Raw genomic sequence first — 20,691 nt, forward strand, 5'->3', positions numbered from 1 at the left:
GGGCCATTAAACCTTCCAAAAAAGAGTTTAGGAAATAAAGTTCAATGCTTTCTAAAACATTATCCAAAATAATAATAAAACACAAATTGATGTTTTCATAATTTGTTTGCCAGGATCTGATGAGTATGTGAATTTGGCAGTTGTTCTGAGCTTATTGATAGTTGGGTACTTTCCCGATTATTCAATTTTCACCAATTCTTAAATTGCTTCTAGATTGAAAGTACAGTAATTTATATTTAGCTCGACATTTAGCTAATTGGATGGATCTGTAATGCGACATTTTTGTAAACATAGAGTTCGGGGGCCAAATTATGACCCACATCAGAACCATCAACATGTTCATAAAGAGTAAACAGTAAACTAATCCATTTTTCAGGTAGATAGGTAGGTATTCAAGTAGGAGAAGAAAATAAAACAATATATAAAAAATATATATTTAACAAAAGCTGTCCCCTTTGTATAGTCCTACGTCACTCCGGTTATGTCCCCGACATTACCCACCCGTCTTTTCATCAGAAGATTCCGCTGGTTTGATGTCACGCTTTCTCGTTAATTCAAAATATAATTAACACAGCATAAACTCGCACATCTAGTTTAGGGCGTAGCTCAAGCCCTCCGCTCCACACTATGACGGAAAAAAAACAGTTCAAACGAAACTGTGCACGGAGTAACAAAAAAACACGTCCGCGCCCGACGACTGCCCGATTCAAACCCCCAGGATAAAACTATTGGGTCCTGATGGGAAAAATGGAAAGTTTCACGTTACTACTGGGTCTTGCTCTTTATCGGAATTCATACCTGATCCTTCCGTCCTTTCAGGTCGAACGGCCGTTTTCAAATGTTCTATTCGAATATTATAGAATTGAATCGTTCAATTGGCTTTTGTTGTGCCTTCGATAAGGAGCTTTATTGTGGACCCAGTAGTGCTTTCCTTTTCCCATCGTTCCCTTCTTCGGATATCGCTTATTAAACCACCTATTGCTCAATCCATGATTTTATGGCGGTTTTCGCCCGACAACAGGTTTGAGTGTTAAGTGTATGTGTGTAATTTTTTATAGCTAATTTCAAACCTACTTAATTTTAAGTTTCCTATACTTTAATTTATACCCTCACTGACCCTAACGTTATGCAGTAGGTCTGTATGAGTAATCGGCTGTCAAAACACGACAGAGAAAGTTTGCGGTATGTGATTTGTTTGGCCATGGATTCTGTCAGCCTCTGCTGATCAATTGTTGCGAAATGTTTTGAAATAACTCTTGGCTCTTCCACAGACGGTTTATGTTCCCGAAACAGTTGCCGCAATTGCTGTTTTTGCATGCGATGCGCAAGGTTCGGAAATGTCGATTGAAATTGTTGCTATCATCATTCACTTCGTGCAATACAGCTATTTCCAATAGTATGCCCCTTTAAATTCAACTTTTTTCGGAAAACGGTCCGGTTCAACATATTTTGGTGAAGTGAAACGAATGAAACATCAATTGAATAGTTGCGAGCGCCCTTACCCTACACGTCACTTCCTGGTGCCTGATCTATTCTGTATTGAGGGAACGCTTTATGGTCCGCACAAATGTATGTGACACTAGTAGATTATGTTCCATTGCTTTTAAGAAATTATAATGTTCATTATTGCGTAAAATTTTTAGGGAATTACATACCAATAGGCGCTGTAATCTCGGAAATCCATCAAGAGACAACTAAGCAATCTATATATATAAAAATGGATTTCTGTCTGTCTGTCTGTCTGATTCTTATGGACTCGGAAACTACTGATCCGATCAACATGAAAATTGGTATGTAGGGGTTTTTGGGGTAGGGGAAGGTTCTTATGATAGTTCGAAATCTCTCCCCCCTATCTAAGGGGGGGGGGGGCTGCCATACAAATGAAACACAAATTTCTGCATTACTCGAAAATTAATCAGGCAAATTAGACATATGCAGGTTTTAGGGTGCTTGCTATACATGTTTCTATGGTGGTTAGATACTCCTCCCCCCTCTCTTAGGGGGGCAGCCATACAAATGAAACACAAATTTCTGCATTACTCGAAAATTAATCAAGCAAATGAAACCAAATTAGGCATATAGAGGTTTTAGGATGCTATAAATGTTTCTATGGTGGCTAGACACTCCTCCCCCCTCTCCTAGGGGGGCTGCCATACAAACGAAACACAAATTTCTGCATTACTCGAGCATTAATCAAGCAAATGAAACCAAATTAGGCATCTGGAGGTTTAAGGGTGCAATAAATGCTTTTACGGTGGTAAGATACTCCTCTTCCTCTCTTAGGGGGGCCTGCCAGGCAAATGGAACACATTTTTTTGTATTACTCGAGATCTAATAAAGTAATAAAAACCAAATTAGGTATATGGAGTTTAGAAGCGCAATAAATGTTTTCACGGTGGTTAGACACTCCACCCTCCTTTCTAAGGGGGAGCTGCCATACAAATGAAACACAAATTTCTACTTGACTCGAGAACTGATCAAGAAAATACCAAATTTGGCATTCGAAGGTTTTAGGGGACGTTTCTATGGCTAATAGACAATCCTCCCGTCTCTCTGAGGGGGGAGGGGGGCTGCCATACAAATGAAGCATACATTTCCGCATAATTCAAGAACTAATCAAGCAAACGGAACTAAATTTGGCATGTGGAGGTTTTATGGGGAAGAAACATTTCTAAGGTGGTTCGACACTCCTCCCCCTCTCCCATACAAATGAAACACAAATTTCTGCATAACTCGAGAACTAATCAAGCAAATGAAACGAAATTATGCATATGGAGGTTTTAGGGTGCAATAAATGTTTCTATGGTGGTTCGACACTCCTCCCCCTCTCTTAGGCTGTCATACAAATGAATACAATTTCTGCATAACTCGAAAACTAATCAAGCAAAAGGGGCCAAATTTAGCATGTGAGGACCTTAGGGGGCACGAAACGTTTCTAGGATGAATGAACACTCCTCCCCCTCTCTAAGGGGAGAAGATGGGAGGGGTTTGTCTTTATTCTATCATATTTTCTGTATCAAACATTTATTCCATGTAACGGAGAAACATGTTATTTGCAAGTGGTTGAAAAATCTTGAACGAGAATTGTGTCTGAAAATAATCTCATATTATAATGATGAGTTTTGGTAGAAGTACTAGGTTTTTTATTAGTAAAAGGTAAATTCAACGAGGTCGATTAGAAGATCAATCAATGAACAGTTCTGTGATTGGACTCATGAACTTGCACGTGAATGTCTTTTATTTATTTATTAATATTATATTTCATCCGACAAGTATGTCCTAATGAACAAAAGTGTAGTGAAACTAGCTGAACACGAAACGCTTAATTCTACTCTTAAATTCGGTAATCGTGATATTAAAATCAAACAAATGGGCAACATCGTTGAAGCATTCCATCATTGAACGTATTGGTTGTGGAGGGAGTAGTCTCGACGTCTGAACGGCAGGCGAAGGAAGTCAGAGCGACGCAGAGTATAACCAGGAACATTGATTGCGATTTGCACAAGTACGTTTGGAGCATCACTTTCGGCGACAAGAAGTCGAGCGATGAATATTGCCTTAGCCCGTTTCCGCCTTTGCTTCAGCGTTTCCAACCCTATCAACTGACATCGATGTTCGTACGGTGGCAAATTCAGCGGATCATTCCATGGCAGGAGACGTAGGGCGAATCTGACGAACCTTCCCTGAATTGATTCGATGCGAGCAGCCATAGTGCTACGATAAGGGTCCAATATTAATGAAGCGGTTTTTAGAAACGGCCGAACCAAGCACGACCTGAAGGTATTGATAACAAAAACAAATTTTGGGCGGGACGAAGTTTGCCGGGTTAGCTAGTAAGCATATAAAATTGGTCAACTTTTCGTATCGCAACTGCTTTTTAGTTTTACAATGTTTTCAAAGACGTCAAAATTTTTGTTTTAAATGACGTGTACTTCAAGTGTTCATTTATAATGAAGTTGCAGCGTTTCAAACACACTAAGAGAAGTATATGTCTGCATCTCGCTCCTCTAATGTTTTGCCGAGGCTATCCAGAAAGTAGTAGACGTTTTTGACTAACGCGGTAGTCAGAGTTGCTATAGCCGCCATCTTAGGATATAAGATTCCTACCCTCAATATGCGGCAAGCTGTCATAGAGGAACGTCTGTATCTCTTTTACTTTTCCCACTGTGACTAGTTGAAGTACAGTAGAACCACGATTAACCGCGAGCGGAGTTCCTTTCCCAACACACTATTCGAATGAGGTAAGCATGTATCTATGAGAGTCATTTTCAAAAACCAACCAGATTCGTCACAATCGTATACAATTTTAGCTGGCATATTATTAGCAAATAATCTTTGAAGCTATCCATTTTCCAATAGCTCTATCTCTCTCATTAGTTCGATATAGATGTTTCATTATCATTATATTTAAAATCCAAAACATTTTTATAATCATAAATATATTTCATTCGTATCGGGTACTCACTGTTTTCGTAACAGATAGGTTTATAATTTTATCCTTTCCCTTTAACATATTTGCAAGTGTCGTACGAAGTATACCATATTGCTTGACGACATGAACAATACATTATCTTCTGTTTTTTTTTCCAGACATTTGTAAATGAAACAGGCAATTCCGGGGAGTGAGCTAGTGGAACTAATTTAATAATTCAAGCGAATCATTTTAAGTGATGAAATCGAAAGTAACAATGTTTATTATTAGGCAATATACAGTTTAACATATGCTAAATTTAATTTAGTCATTTATTCCTTCCAAGCCACAAAAATCGCTCAATTGATGCAGATGTTTGATTAATTTGGTCACAAAGAAACACACATATTTCTCCTCCCAACTGAAAACAGTCTCATTTTAGTGAATTACACCTAAGCGAAAACACAGGTGGTGGAACAATATTTGGCTTTATGTTCAGTGTCTTGCAAGAAAACAACTCATTTCCTACGATTCCACGACAATCAACACCAGGAAACAAACATTCGTCCTTGTTTATCCAACGCCCAAATTAGCTTAGCAAGTGAACATCCTGCTGTCGCTTTTCTTATAAATTCAAGTCAAGCCCGTAGTGTCACATGTCTCGGAAGGAAGAAAATTGACATCGCCAAAGGCGAAACCACACTGGAAGAGTAATTCCCCACCGGGGAAATTGGACCGTTCCGTTTGCCAGCGGCCGTCAGGTCATGCGAGAAGAATAAACCGGAAGGGAGCAAAGCAAACCATTTCGGTGGAAGAATTGTCAAGATTTCAATCTAAACAAAGCACAGCAGACATCGGTGCGTTTTCCCATGCGACAAGCTGTTGTCCTGTCGTACGCCAGGCCTTGAGTGATTGGCATTGTCATACCACATGAATCGCAAAAGAAGATGGACATTTCCGATGCCCATACCCATCTCGGCTTAGGGGCCGTTGGTGGTGGAAGTGCTGGGACGCAATCTTCTGCTGTCCTGTGGCTTGAATCAACTTATTAAATGTGAACTGATTGCATGTGTAGAGGATAACGGAATGGGCTCAAGAGAATGGCATCTCGAGTGAGATCTTACGTCCTCTCTTAAGTATACGATTATCACAGTTCCTGAAAAACAAGACTTCCATTTCTGATATTGAGAGAAAGCCAAATATCACCCTGTGGAAAACCTCACAATAAGCATTCGGATAGACAGGAGAAGCAAAATTTATTCCTGCTCCGGCCAACTCCACCTTTGGGAGCTCCGAGCTCTATGTTGCAAATTTTATGGGTACGCCAGTGCTATAAAATGGCTCAGATTCAATACACACTTCTATGCATATTATGACACTACACAATGTAAGTGGAGAAAAGGAAACCAATTTCCATACGTGGGGGCAGAAACGATGCTTTCAAGTAGATTGATCTTTAACACCGAGTCCCCCGCCGGATGGTCTGTTTGTATCGATTCTATCAACACTTACGAGAGGACGAGAACGGGACCCGAACTCCCAGAGGAAAGCGCTCCTTTCGTTTTGCGAAGTAATATATGGTATGTAGAAAAGATACAGCACTGAAGATGCAGCCCAGAAGTGGCCCAGAAGTGGCCCAGAAATGGAAATGAACTAATGATACATTTCATGTATAGGGGAGGAACAAATTTATTCTTTTCCTTTGTGAGTGTTGACAGCAGAATGAGTGTTGTTGTCAACACTGACTGACCTATATCAGTAAAACTGACATTTTTACAAGTGGTTCTGAACAGAGGATATCATTTAGTGTTTGTACGGAAAATCCAGAATGTGTCCAAATTCATTATTCTAAAAACCAAATCGTGGAAAGAAAATTAACGCGAGCCTGGGATACGAGTTAATGAGAAAATACGCCCTAGACTATGTTGTAGCTCAGCATGACAACGTTTCAGCAATTCCGAATGAAATCGTCCTAAAAATGCAGATTTTAAAAACTTGTATTTTTGATTCCAATGAAGGTGTGTATTCCGTTTGGGTTAGAGGAAGTATGAGTTTTCCACAGCAAATGGGAATTTTTTGACTCAAGCGTAACTTTTGAAAACAGCGTATCGATTTGAGTAAGAGAAATCTTTGATATTTTATATCTCAAAAACTATGAGTCGTACCGAAATAGTGTCTTAGAAAGAGTTATAGAGTATTGATGGTTGAATATGAAAAAAAAATTACATTGAGAAAAAAAAATAGTATTTTTTTTTTTTTATTTACAAAATAAAAATTCAATTTGCAATATCCAACATACATATTTTTTATTTATTTTTTTATTTTTTCATACAAAATAGAAGTTATGTAGAAAATTTAGAAAATGGGCCCAAGATGGTACAACTATTTCTGACGAACTTTGTGGAACATCGAATTTTTAGGAATTTTCGAAACATCGAATTTTTGTATGTAACAATAATTTTTAGGCACAAATTATGAATCCTGATGTGATCTAAAACAAAAAAGGTTATTATCAATCTCCTTCTAAATGTAGCCATTCTCGAAATATTTAAAAAAATATTTCTCATTTATTGTCTTTTTTATAGTAAATAATCCCTTTTAATATGTTTTTCGTGTTATACCGTTATGTTCATGAAATTTTATGATTTATGCTTCTAATTTCCAACAACTTTTCCAAATACATCATCATGGTTCATTTTTTGACTCAAGCGTAACTTTTGAAAAGGGCGTATCGATTTGAGTAAGAGAAATCTTTGATAATTTATATCTCAAAAATATGAGTCGTGCCGAAATAGTGTGTTAGAAACAGTTATTGTTGGCTTAATTTGAAAAAGTCACAGGAGAGTTGTGTCCGAGACACGACCGCATAGTTGACGTAAGATTCCGTTAGGTAATCTGTTACATGCTGATTTTGGATATGTTTGAAGAGTTACATTGTTAAACTCTTCAATAGTGATTTGGTGGCCCTGCAAAGGGCCGCTTTGTCTTGTTGTAAGGTATTGTTTGTTCACTCCACTAATGTCCATAACCGAGTGATAATGATAGAAAGATGGTGTTTATTCATTTGATGGTGCGTATCACGATAGAAGATGCCTAAGTGGAATGAGATATGATGAAAGCCGCCCTCTGTGGCCCTGGACGAGCTGGCTCCTGTGTTATGTATGGATGAAATAAAGAAAAAAAAACTCATCAATGTAATATAAGACAATTATCATTATCGAACACAATTATCAAGTTTTCTCACCAGAAAAAAAGTGTTATTTTATTATAGAGAAAATATATTTGAAATGGAAAAGGTAATTTCATTTGTAATTTTTACTTTCTGTGTGTTTACTCAACTCATTCCCATTTCCGCTCTAAACCCAACGGATCACGATGCTACATGCCTCAATGCGAATTTCAATTGGACATTGATATCGGTCATTGATATGAAATTTCACGAAGCAACCAACATAAAAGTTCCAAATTTAACTTTGATCAAACATAAGTTCTATTCAGTTCATTGAAATATCATTCTTCAATTAATCCATCGAAAAATTCTTATTGGAACGAAAATAAAAAAAAACACTCATTCATCGCTCCCTACTTATTGGCCAGCACGTATGCAATGAGCAATGTCCACGCTAGTTACAATGAGCACTATCCATTTGTGCGCGTCGTTAGTTAAACTATCGACCACGAGAGTATTTTACATGCTGATTTCTCTCAGACACCTTGGATTTGAAATCTCTGTTAGGGAATACATGTCGGTGGAAACGAAAGTTTCCCCTTCTTCCGTGTAATTGCAATGCCGATTTCCCTCAGACAGCTTGATTTTCATGTCTCTGTTAGGGAATACACATCGGTGGGAACAAAAGTTCCCTCTACTTTGATGTGCCGATTTCTCCGTATCTTCAATTTCGACCAATCAGAACGAGGTATTTCCGTTTGGAGATTTTTTGATTGTTTGCTAGTTAGTATATGATATATTATTTTATCAATTGTGATGGATTGTTATGGAATGCTCAGATCGATTGATGCAAATATCTCGTGAATCCATTAGGAAATAACTGACCAATAATTATAAGTACATGAGCCGCCGCATGTGTCGTCAATTTCGACCAATCAGAAGTGGGTAGTTCCGTTAGGATAGGGGTTGAGATTTTCCAATAATTCGATAGTAAGTTTCATGACATATATTATTTGATTCAATGTAGAAAATTGTTATGGAGTACCGAAATTGATTGACGCAAAAATCTCATCAATCCATCATGAAATGACTGAGCAATAAGCGTTTTAAATTGGACAATTTTCACGATGTGTTCGATTTTTGATTTTCAATTTGTACCCCAATATGTTCCCGAAAGACGTAATCCTACGTCAAAAAAATATACACTGAGAAGAAAAATTAGTACTTCTTTTTTTATTCACAAAATAAAATGTTCATTTGCGATATCAAAAAATATGTATTTTTTTCATTTTTTCCTATAAAAAATGATAAAAGTCATGTAGAAAATTTAAAAAATGGGCCCAAGATGGTAAAACTATTTTTGACAAATTTTGTGGAACATCGAATTTTTAGGAATTTTTTAAACTTCGAGTTTTTGTATGTTAGCAGTCATTTTTAATCACAAATTATAAATCCTGATATTATTTAAAACAAAAAAGGTTATTATCAATCTCCTTCTAAATGTAGCCATTCTCGAGATATTTAAAAAAAAATATTTGTAATTTATTGTCTTTTTAATAGTAAATAGGCCCTTTAAATATGTTTGTCGTGTTATACCTTCATGTTCATGAGATTTTATGAATTCGCTTATAATTTCCAACAACTTTTCCAAATACATCGTTATGGTAAAGACATATGTTTAGGAGTTACGTTACGAAACATTCGAAGACATGTGGGTTAATACAAAACGTAGCGAAACTAAAAAATCTTTTTTATCTTAATACAAACTTCAATCAATCAAAAAAATTGTTGGAAATTATAAGGAAATTCATAAAATTTCATGAACATGACGGTATAACACGACAAACATATTAAAAGAGATTATTTACTATAAAAAAGATTATAAATTAGAAATATTTTTTCAAATATTTCGAGAATGGTTGCATTTAGAAGGAGATTGATAAACACCTTTTTTGTTTTAAATCACATCATAATTCATAATTTGTGGCTAAGAATGATTGCTAACATACAAAAATTCGAAGTTTCGAAAATTCATAGAAATTCGATGTTCCACCAATTTCGTCAAAAATAGTTTTACCATCTTGGGCCCATTTTTTAAATGTTCTACATGACTTCTATTTTATATGAAAAAATAGAAAAAAATATAAAAAAATCATATTTTTCGATATCGCTAAATGAAGTTTTATTTTGTAAATAAAAAAAGAGTACTAATGCTTCTTCTCAGTGTATATTTTGTTCAAATTAAGCCAACAATACTGTATAACTCTTTCTAAGACACTATTTCGGTACGACTCATATTTTTTGAGATATACATTATCAAAGATTTCTCTTACTCAAATCGATACGCCCTTTTCAAAAGTTACGCTTGAGTCAAAAAATGAACCATGATGATGTTGGAAAAGTTGTTGAGAATTATAAGCAAATTCATCAAATTTCATGAACATGACGGTATAACAGGACAAGCATATTAAAAGGGATTATTTACTATAAAAAAGACAATAAATTAGAAATATTTTTATAAATATTTCGAGAATGGCTACATTTAGAAGGAGATTGATAATAACCTTTTTTGTTTTAAATCACATCAGAATTCATAATTTGTGGCTAAAAATGATTGTTAACATACAAAAATTCGAAGTTTCGAAAATTCCTAAAAATTCGATGTTCCACCAATTTCGTCGAAAATAGTTTTACCATCTTGGGCCCATTTTTTAAAATTTTCTGCATGACTTCTATTTTGCATGAAAAAATTAAAAAAAAATTAAAAATATGTATTTTGGATATTGCGAATTGAATTTTTATTTTGTAAATAAAAAAGAGTACTAATTTTTTTTTCTCAGTGTACATTTTTTTCACTCTTTCTAAGACACTATTTCGGTACGACTCATAGTTTTTGAGATATAAAATATCAAAGATTTCTCTTACTCAAATCGATACGCCCTTTTCAAAAGCTACGCTTGAGTCGAAAAATTCCCAATTGCTGTGGAAAACTCATATTTCCTCTAACCCAAACGGAATACACACTTTCATTCGAATCAAAAATTCTCATTTTTTATCATTTGTCGATTTCATTTGGAATTACTCGTTTATCACCGAAGATTTCTCACGTACTAATAAAGACTCCCATCAGGGTGCATATGCAGCACAAAATACAATATTCCCTTGAAAATCAATTCGCCTAGTTTATGAACATCATGCACATTGTGCTCTAACTAGATAGAGAAATAATAGAATATTTTAATCTTGTACCACGCAATATTGCGCAAAGCAGCTAAAACGTATGCCAGACAGATTGAAACCATTCCACCGCTCATCAACTCATCCACCCGACGAAGCCCTGCATAATTTATACCTCCCCACATACGTGCACAACCATGTCGCAAGAGGCTTTGAATAATAAACGACGTAATTTACTGTAAAACAGAAATCATTTAAGCGTCTTTTAGTTTTTAACAACCCCCCGGGGCACCTCCCACTGGCCCCCAATGTCGGCGCCAGCACAGCGTCTCAAAATACCAACCCCCAAGACACCCACCCAACCCAGTTCGCTGAAAATGCTGACACATTCAAACAGTGCGGGCAAAACTCAAAACTAATGGCTGACAGTCGTATCTTTGCGAGCGAGCGAACGAGAATGAATGGAATAATGCAAATGCGTATCTTCTGATGTTGCAGCAGCAGCAGCATCCGAGCATCTCTACCGCTCCTCCCGCCCAAAACCGGCACAAAACAAAAGACCGCACTTTATAACCCACGTGTGGAAGATTCATTTCGTAGGACTCCACAACAACAAGCATATGCGAAGGTGCTGAGAAATCGAGACACACCGGTAGCCGGGTAGGAAAGGAGTACATTATTATTACATCCGATGCAGTGGGCGGTTGTAAATATGTCTTCTATCGGGGTGTGGGTGGAAGGCTCAACATAGATACAATGGCGATACGAAACGATAGTGGTTAATGGTGATGGTTATGCCCGAGTGTTAGACGATGTCGGGCGTTTGCCTCCCGGTAGATGCCTCCAGACTCTCCCGGGGAAACGCTATTATTCATGCTTACTTTCACTTAGTTGGGTGCCATGTAATTCTTTTCTTTTCCTATTGCGCATATCGCTTCCCTGAAGTTGCTTTGTAGTTGTCGTTGCCATGGGCAACGGACGGTGCTCCGTTGATGAACGTTGAGGTATGAAATGGAGTTGCTATCATGATTATTTCATGCACAATATATGTAATAGCGATACATACATAAATCGACAAAATATTGAAAGATTTCTATACTTTTGTTATGAACCTTCCTACCCGTGCCTTCCATTAAGGACACCTAATGTAGCCCAATTATATACAACGGAGACGAATGAATCATACGATTTACGGTCTCCTTGAACGAAGAAAAGAAGAAGCAGAAGATAACATACAACTATAGAGGCAAATGAACTGCAAAATTTAAAGCCTCTCTAAAACATAATGATTAGATTGGATTGGGTTATATACAACGGTTGCTCAGCCGCTTATTAAGCGAACGCTCCTGGGTTCAGTCCCAGGACTCTCCATTGATTGATCTTCTGATAGGCCTTCTTCAAGGCTAGAGGCGAATGATATTTGTAGTTTGGAGCCTCAAAAATGGAAAAATTATAGGAAGCTGTGTTCAAGACACGACTGAATTGTTCACGTAGAACTACGCTGTAGTTTAATTCAAGTCGATTGTTTATAACTGCGGATATTATGTTAGAATGCTACGAAAGTTTTGGAACAACCATTCTACCAGTTTGGTCGCCCTGAAATGTTTTTAATGTAGAATCATTTGACGATAATTGTTTGATGATTCATTCTTGTGTTCGCAGAACAATACATGCTCGAGATAAGCGCAGCTGTCATCCTTAGTGGAGAAAATTTTGCTACTGGCAAGCGAAAACAAATCACATACAAAATTCCAGAACGACATTACTTTCTTGGTGACTAAATAAACGAAATAAACTCTATTTGTTAATCTTAACAACCTCGAAAAGAGTAACACTGCTTCTATACGATCAAGATTAGCGAAAATACATTCCTAGTTGAAAACAGTTTTGCGACTGGCACGCGATCCCAAATAAATTAATAACTTAATATAACTTATTGAATAACTTGGTATTCCCCAAATATTTTTTTTTGGTGCACAACCTTAACACCTGCTTCACCATAGCATCAGTTCAATGCATTGATGACAGAAAACAAACAACGTTAACTGCTTGGAAAAAGGCTGAATATTTGCCTCAGCAGAGATTCATTACTAATACTCTAGCGTAAATATTTCCCTCCCGCTATCTCCCCTCCTTCTTTATATTTATCGTTACGACTGCACAATTTGCTACACCAAACAATCGTCAATCATAGCATCAAAAAATTGGGCGATTGTTGCATCGTTACAGGGCCAATGCACACGGGAGCAGATACAAATGGGGTTTCAGCGTAGCGAAGATGCACTATTTTTACGTACCGGTTATGAAGCACTCACGTACGCACACAAATATCCATATATCGATGGCTTGAAGCAACTTAATATACACACACTTATCCACAGCTCAATTCGAAACGAAGACATGTGATGACGCAAAACAATGAAGAACAAGCGATATTTATTGCTTTGAAAACAGAACGATACTGAAAGTTTGCCTTCCTTCCATGCTTGAGACTTTAAACTTCTTCAGTTCATTCGTCTCTAACCTTCAAAAATGCCCTTGGAAAACTTTACTTTATCCATCATATTACTCTTCCACCCCCATTGCCTAGAGAAAGGCATTCGATCCCTCGCCGTCCAGCTCACCCAGCAACGATGTTGTTCAGTCGATTTCCTCTCGAAGAATGAAGGTTTGCCTCAGCGGGATCCACTGTTTATACTCTAGGCAAATATTCCCTTTCGTTCTTCTTCTTTTCCTTTGTTTACGGAGACTTTAAATCTTACGATTTCTCCTTCGTTGCTTGTCGATAAGTTGCTCACTATTGACTTCTCTGTTCGGGAAAGCACACAAATGGACAGAACGAAGGTATGAGTAAATGGGAATGTTTCCAATTTAAACCATATACAGACTATGGGATTGTAATGTATAGCATATCAAACAAATCTTAGGGAATTTCCGTGACCTGTTTTCTGATTTGGCACCCTTTATGAAAGACGTAGTTCTACGTAAAAAAATAATTAATCAATCATGCACTACTATCCAATACCATTATCACTGCGAAGCCAATCGAAGCTAAGCATCGTACATCATTAAACCCAAGCGATAAAAAATGGGTGGGTTATCTCTATGAAATTGACGCAGGACTACCGTTGACTTAGTAATTATTTGTTTGTATTGATCAAACTAGTGATTGAATGATTGTTGTGTTCATACCCGATTTTGTAGTCCATGTTTGGAAAACACATTCCGGATAGCAAAAATGCATGCATGAAAAACACATTTGCAATACCGATTTCCCCATACACATTGGTTTTGAAGTCCATGTCACATGAATGAAAATTAATTTTTATGTATCAAATATGTATTTTATATGATAGATCAACAGTCTGTTTTGAAAATTTTGAAAAAATATAAAACTAAAATTGTGTCCGATAAAGATTTTATACTATAATGGAAAGTGTCAGTAAAAATATCGGAAAATGTATAGACAAATGGTTAAATAAGAGTCAGAAATACGGATTTTAGATAATTACAGAACATGATGTAAAACTTTTTCGTTCAAATTTCAACATTTGAAAACTGGCTTCGTGCCTTCTAATCTTATAAAGATTAGACTTTTGAGCTTGGAACCCAGATTAACAGTTCGGCTGAAAAGTTTATAAGGTAACACAGTAAAACAATTTTTTTTTGCAAAATTCAATTTTATGATTTAACATAATTGTCTTCGAGGGAGATACAGCGATTATAGCGATCTTGCAATTTTTCGATACCATTTTTATAGTACACTAGCTGTCCCGGCAAGCTTCGTCCCACCCGAAATGAATTTTTCGTTATCACATTCACGTTTTCTTACTAAGCGCACGTTCATGGGTCCAATCGCAGAACTGTTCATTGATTGATCTTCTAATCTACCCTTCTCAACCCCTACATGGCACCCAACGTACCACATTGCGTTCAAGCGCACTCGTCCTGCTGCATGAATTCGGGAGACTCTACAGCTACACCGTGCAACATATATTCATGCAGGCATTCGTGTTTTCCCCGGAATTGACGAACCCATTGGAGGATGACAACTCGCCACTTCCTGGCGTAGGGCAAGACATGACATCTTCTCAGGAGGAGATGTTTCCATTAACGAAATCAGACGTCCCAGAAAATAATCAATTGTCAGCTTCACACCAAGGAGAAGTAGTAAGTTTTAACAATTTGTATGCCTCGTCATACCAAGTAGTAGATAATGAACCATCTTCCTCGCATCAACAACTAAATGTAGTTGAAATTTAGATATACTGTCAAAATTTCAACCGTATAAAAGTCCACTTAAAATGAAAGAAATCCAAATTAATAATCTGAATTCTTCTTTCTCGATAATTATGGCCACAGAGACAAGTTGGGATGATAGTGTTAGAAGCGAGGAAGTATTCGGAAATCGTTTTAATGTCTTCAGAGATGACCGTAATCTTCACAAATCCCATAAAAAATCGGGCGTCCTTATTGCTATTAATTCATTAATAAATTCAGAACATATTCCAACAACAGAATTCGACGAGTTTGAGCAAGTGTGGGTCAAAGCACTTATTGCGGGAGAGATACATATATTTGCATCTGTTTATTTCCCCCCCTGATCGTGCTCAACTTAGTTGTTATTAGAAATTCTTTGAAGTTGCTGAAAATATTTTATCTTCCTTTGCACCAGAATCAAAAATCCATATATACGGAGATTTCAATCAACGAAATGCGGACTTTATCACTGATTTTGAAAATGAATTTATCTTGCTTCCAGTTGTTGGTGATAATAAGACTCTGCAATTTATTTTTGATAAAAAGCCGGTCTTGGGTTGAATCAAATAAACAATGTTCATAATCGACAGAAATGCTTCTTGGATTTCTTGTTTACAAAATATGACCGAAGATTTTTGTGTGACCGAATCATTAACTCCACTTTGGAAAAATGAAGCTTTCCACACAGCTATCGAATATTCTATATTTATAGATAACACTCAAAAACCATTTGATTATGAATTTGAGGAAGTCTCTGATTACACTAAAGCAAATTACCAATCAATTAAGTGTAAGCTTAACTATATCAACTGGCAGGATTTACTTAGAAATATGGAAAACATTGAAGTAGCAGTGACGACTTTTTACTCGATGATCAATGAAATTATAGAGCAGGAGATACCAACAAGACGAAAAAGAAGAAATATGAACACAAAATATCCGATTTGGTTTAATTTGTATAAAGAATCTAAAAAATCTAAAAAAAAACAGAAGGCACATAAATTTTATAAGAAATACAAATCTGACGCTAATCTCCAAAAATATCTGAACATTTGCGAACAGCTCAACTCAACTGTTAAAATCGCTTTTGAAGATTACAGCTTAAAACAGAGTCGGACATAAAATCTAACCCGAAAAATTTTCTTTAATTATATAAAAACAAAATTAAAAAGCAATGGTTTTCCATCACGCATGCACCTTGACTATACCGTGGGGAATGACCCAGAAAAAATTTGCAACCTTTTTGCAACATTTTTCCAAGTTTATATTCTAACAGCTGAGGAGGACTGAGATCGTGACTTTATTGCATTTCTTCCAGAATTTCCATGTGATGTTGGAGTCAGAAAACTAACTTACATTGAAATTTTTGACGCATTAAATAAGCTCGATGTCTCGAAAAGGCCAGGTCCTGACGGAATTCCACCGGTTTTTATAAAAAAAATTGGCATCTGATTTAACTCATCCACTTTTATGGCTTTTCAATACGTCATTGGAATCAGAAAGGTTCCCAAAAATATGGAAAAAACTCTTTTCTTGTACCAATATTCAAATCCGGTAATAGATCCGATGTAAGAAATTATCGTGGAGTAGCAATTATTTCTTGCATTCCAAAACTCTTTGAAGCCATAATAAACCAAAAACTTTTTCAACAACTAAAGACACGAATTACGAATAAGCAACACGGTTTTTTCAAAGGACAATCAACAACAACAAATTTGCTGGAATTTGTCACATTCACTTTGAATGCAATGGATAATGGTAATCAAGTTGAAGCTCTATGCACTGACTTTTGTAAGGGTTTCGATCGTGTCGATATACCCTTACTCCTTCTTAAACTTCAAAATATAGGGATAGAAGTCAAGCTATTGAAATGGCTAGAATCATATTTGACTGACCGCACCCAAATGGCAAGATTTAATGGGGAAATTTCAAAACCAATATTTGTTACATCCGAAGTTCCTCAAGGCTCTCATTTGGGGCCACTTTTGTTCATTTTATTTGTCAATGACGTTTGCGTTTTTCTTAACAGTGTTAAGGCACTTACCTACGCAGATGATATGAAACTGTATATGGAAATAAAGAATGAAGAAGACTCTCAAACATTCAAAAATGAAGTTGACATAGTTTATAATTGGTGCACTAAGAGTTTATTACAGGTCAATGTTAGGAAATGCACTTCGATTACTTTTACAAGAAGAAGAACACCATTGAACAATGGTGTTATACTGGGTAATCAACCCATCAGTAGATGTCAACGAGTAAGAGATTTAGGTGTGATCTTAGATTCGAAACTAACCTTCGTGGATCATTATAATACAATCATCCATAGAGCAAATAATATGTTGAGTTTCATTAAACGCTTTAGTTACCATTTCCACGATCCGTACACAATAAAAACATTGTATATTACATACGTCAGATCAATTCTCGAATACTGTAGTATTGTATGGTCCCTTCATTGGATTGTATGGTCAACTTCACACGAAGACAGAATTGAATCTGTACAAAAACAATTTTTGTTATTTGCACTTCGTAAACTAGGCTGGTCTTCATATCATCTACCTCCATATGAAGCACGCTGTATGCTAATCAATATTAAAAGCCTAAAAGAACGTCGGAACTCTGCCATGATTCTATTTATTATTGATATCATATCACAACGAGTGGACTCAGAAGAAATATTAGGAAACCTAAATTTTTACGCACCGATTAGGAACCTGAGAAACATTTTTTACATAGATTATCGAAGAGCGAATTATGCCAAATATAGTCCTATTAATCGTATGATGAGCCTCTGTAACGAACACAGTGAAACAATTGATGTAACCATGTCAAGGTCAATGCTCAAAGACTATCTGAATAGAATAAGATATCGTTAAATTTCACTATAATATTTGGGCAGCATATTTAGTCTTCGCTGGTTTGACGAAATAAATAAATAAATAAATAAAAATTGATTCTGTTACTTGTTAAAATCGTCTTTTAAATTAAACGGGTAAATTATCCAGCCAGCTCTCTTTAGATTTTTAGTTTTAAGTAAGTAGTTTTAAGTAGTATTAAGAATGTATCGGTCTACAATTTAGATTGACGACAATAAAATAATAATAAAATTACCTTTTACTATAAAATTCCTAGTACTTCTACCAAAACTCGTCATTATAATATCAAATTATTTTCAGACACAATTCTCGTTCAAGATTGTTCAACCACTTGCAAATAACATGTTTCTCCGTTACATGGAATAAATGTTTGATACAGAAAAAACGATAGAATAAAGACAGCCACAAATCGGACAATTCCTTTCTCGTGTTTTGCTCTTATCAATACATTCGGCGATCCATTTTCATTTATATAGATAAAAATAAAGCTATAGGATTGAGCTACATCACATTAAAATACATTTCCACTTTCGAACAAAGATCAATTTCGGTAGCGCATACATCAAATGAACTAACAATGCTTTCAACTATGAAATTGTAGAACATATGGGAATTGAATTTTCGCAAATTTCCCATTTTCTTCAGAGTTTTCAGAAAATTTTCAATTCTCATGTTTGGTTGGAATATGTTTGATTGAAATACGTGTATTATTTTTATGGGACCCCGTCCCCTTCATTCCAGAGAAGGGAGGGGTGTCAAACCATCATAGAATCATTTCCCAAAAGCCCTCACATCCCAAATTTGGTTCCATTTGGGTGATTGATTCTCGAGTAATTCAACCCCCCTTAGGGAAGGGGGAGGTGTGTCAAACCACCCTAAAAACATTTATTGTCCCCTACAACCTCCATATACCGAAATTGGTTCCATTTGCTTGATTAGTTCTTGAGTTATGCAGATACTTATGCTTCATCTGTATGGTATGCAAAATCTGGCTCCATTTGCTTGATTAGTTCTCGAGTTATGCAGAAATTTGTGTTTCATTTGTATGGCAGCCTCCCCCTAAGAGAGGGAGGAGGAGTATCGAACCACCATAGAATCATTTATTGCACCCTAAAACCTCCACATGCCAAATTTCGTTTCATTTGCTTGATTAATTCTCGCGTAATTTAAAAAATTGTGTTTTCCTTGTATGGCAATATAATACTGTGAGCAAATACATTATTTTCGAAATTTTCAGAATTAATGACAAGCAATATATTATGTATTATGTACAGGACAAACATAAGAAAGGGAGAAAAGAAAAAAAGCACCAATTTTGCGTGATTGCTTCTATTGCTGACTACATACGCTACATACAAGTGGTTCAACGATGTTGAGCTTGAGCTTGGGTAGACTGTACAATTCGTAGTTGCTCTCCGTGATTGACATGAACCAACCAAACTGCACAAAGAACACACAGAATGACGCTTGGGACTAGCAAATCATTCTCGTTGTGCAGTTCTCAGTGATTCGAGCTTTAAATGGTCAATAACGACGCCGGCCACGTCCTTACAGTCACCAGGGGAAGGGAAGGAATGTTAGTATGATATTCGCCGCCCGAAGGCCAGAAGGGTCGCCTCTATAGCGTGGTTCCCTATCGTTTATCATGGAAGGGATAGTTGTTAGTGGGAATGGTTGGGAAAAATCAGGATTCACTGCGGTAAGTGATGTGATTCTGTAAACGCTAACTCTAAACTGCTCGACGAAACAAAATCTCAAAAATCGAAGGTATTTAAGGTAATACACTGCCGGGCGTACGACTCTATACTTTCTAGAATATTGTAACGATGAATATGATACGATTATATATGATTTCGACACCCGACAACGAAGGTTATCTATGAGAAACCTGAGAAGGTCACCAAGAAACCCCTCTACAGTAAGAAGGATCTACAATACATATCTCTATTATTTATCGCAAGTAATTTGTATCTAAACTCCAATTGCTATGACGGATTGCAGAAAGCTGAAAGGGTAACCGGAAAAAATCTTTATATTCTATTATTTATCGTACGTACTATTCGTCGAAATTACTCTCCGCGTTATCTTTTGGAATGATGAAAGAATGAAAGAATTCTAAAGCCAAAGAATAAAAGAATTGAAAGAAGAATTGAATAATCAATGAATTAAAGAATTGAAGAATTAAAGAATGAATACAAATATAAAATGGAGCTTGAGCTTGGGTAGACTGTACTCTTCGTAGCTGCTCTCCGTGATTGACCTGAACCAGTGAAATTGCACAAAGAACACACTGAATGATGTTTGGGAGTAGTAAATCATTCTCATTGTGCAAGTTTCGGTGATTCGAGCTTTAAAAAGTCAATAACGACGCTAGCCACGTCCTTACAGTCACCAGGGGAAGCGAAGGATTGTTAGTACGATAATCGCCGCCCGAAGGCCAGAAGGATCGCCTCTATAGCTTGGTTCCCTAGCGATTATCATGGGAGGGATAGTTCTTAGTGGGCAGAGGTATGAATCAGGATTCACTGATGTAAGTGATGTGATAATAGAAACGTTCTAGAAACAATCGTCAATATGTTCCGTCATTCATTGCGCGTGTACTTTATTGCGCGACGGTGAAGAATTATCTTTGAGAAACCTGAGAAGGTAACCAAGAGAACTCCTCTAGAAACAATCGTCCCGGCGGAATACTCCGTTACTCCGGGCGTATCCTGTATCAAGTTTCAATTGCGACGGCGGAGATTTAACAGTGAGAAACCTGATAAGGTAACCAATTGAACCCTTTTAGAGTCGGT

At 36.5% G+C, this 20,691-nt stretch overlaps 1 protein-coding gene across 1 annotated transcript in view; it reads right to left on the reverse strand.

The window, feature by feature from the left end:
* Positions 1-6,785: 6,785 nt before the first annotated feature.
* Positions 6,786-20,691, reverse strand: part of LOC129768083 (uncharacterized) — an 83,505-nt gene continuing 69,599 nt past the window's right edge. The window contains exon 4 of the mRNA XM_055769499.1: positions 6,786-7,561. Within this exon, the coding sequence (XP_055625474.1) occupies positions 7,419-7,561 (143 nt within the window). The 3' untranslated portion in view covers positions 6,786-7,418. The remainder of the gene's footprint in view (positions 7,562-20,691) is intronic.

This window comes from Toxorhynchites rutilus, chromosome 2, assembly GCF_029784135.1.
Source record: "Toxorhynchites rutilus septentrionalis strain SRP chromosome 2, ASM2978413v1, whole genome shotgun sequence".
Lineage (NCBI taxonomy): Eukaryota > Metazoa > Arthropoda > Insecta > Diptera > Culicidae > Toxorhynchites > Toxorhynchites rutilus.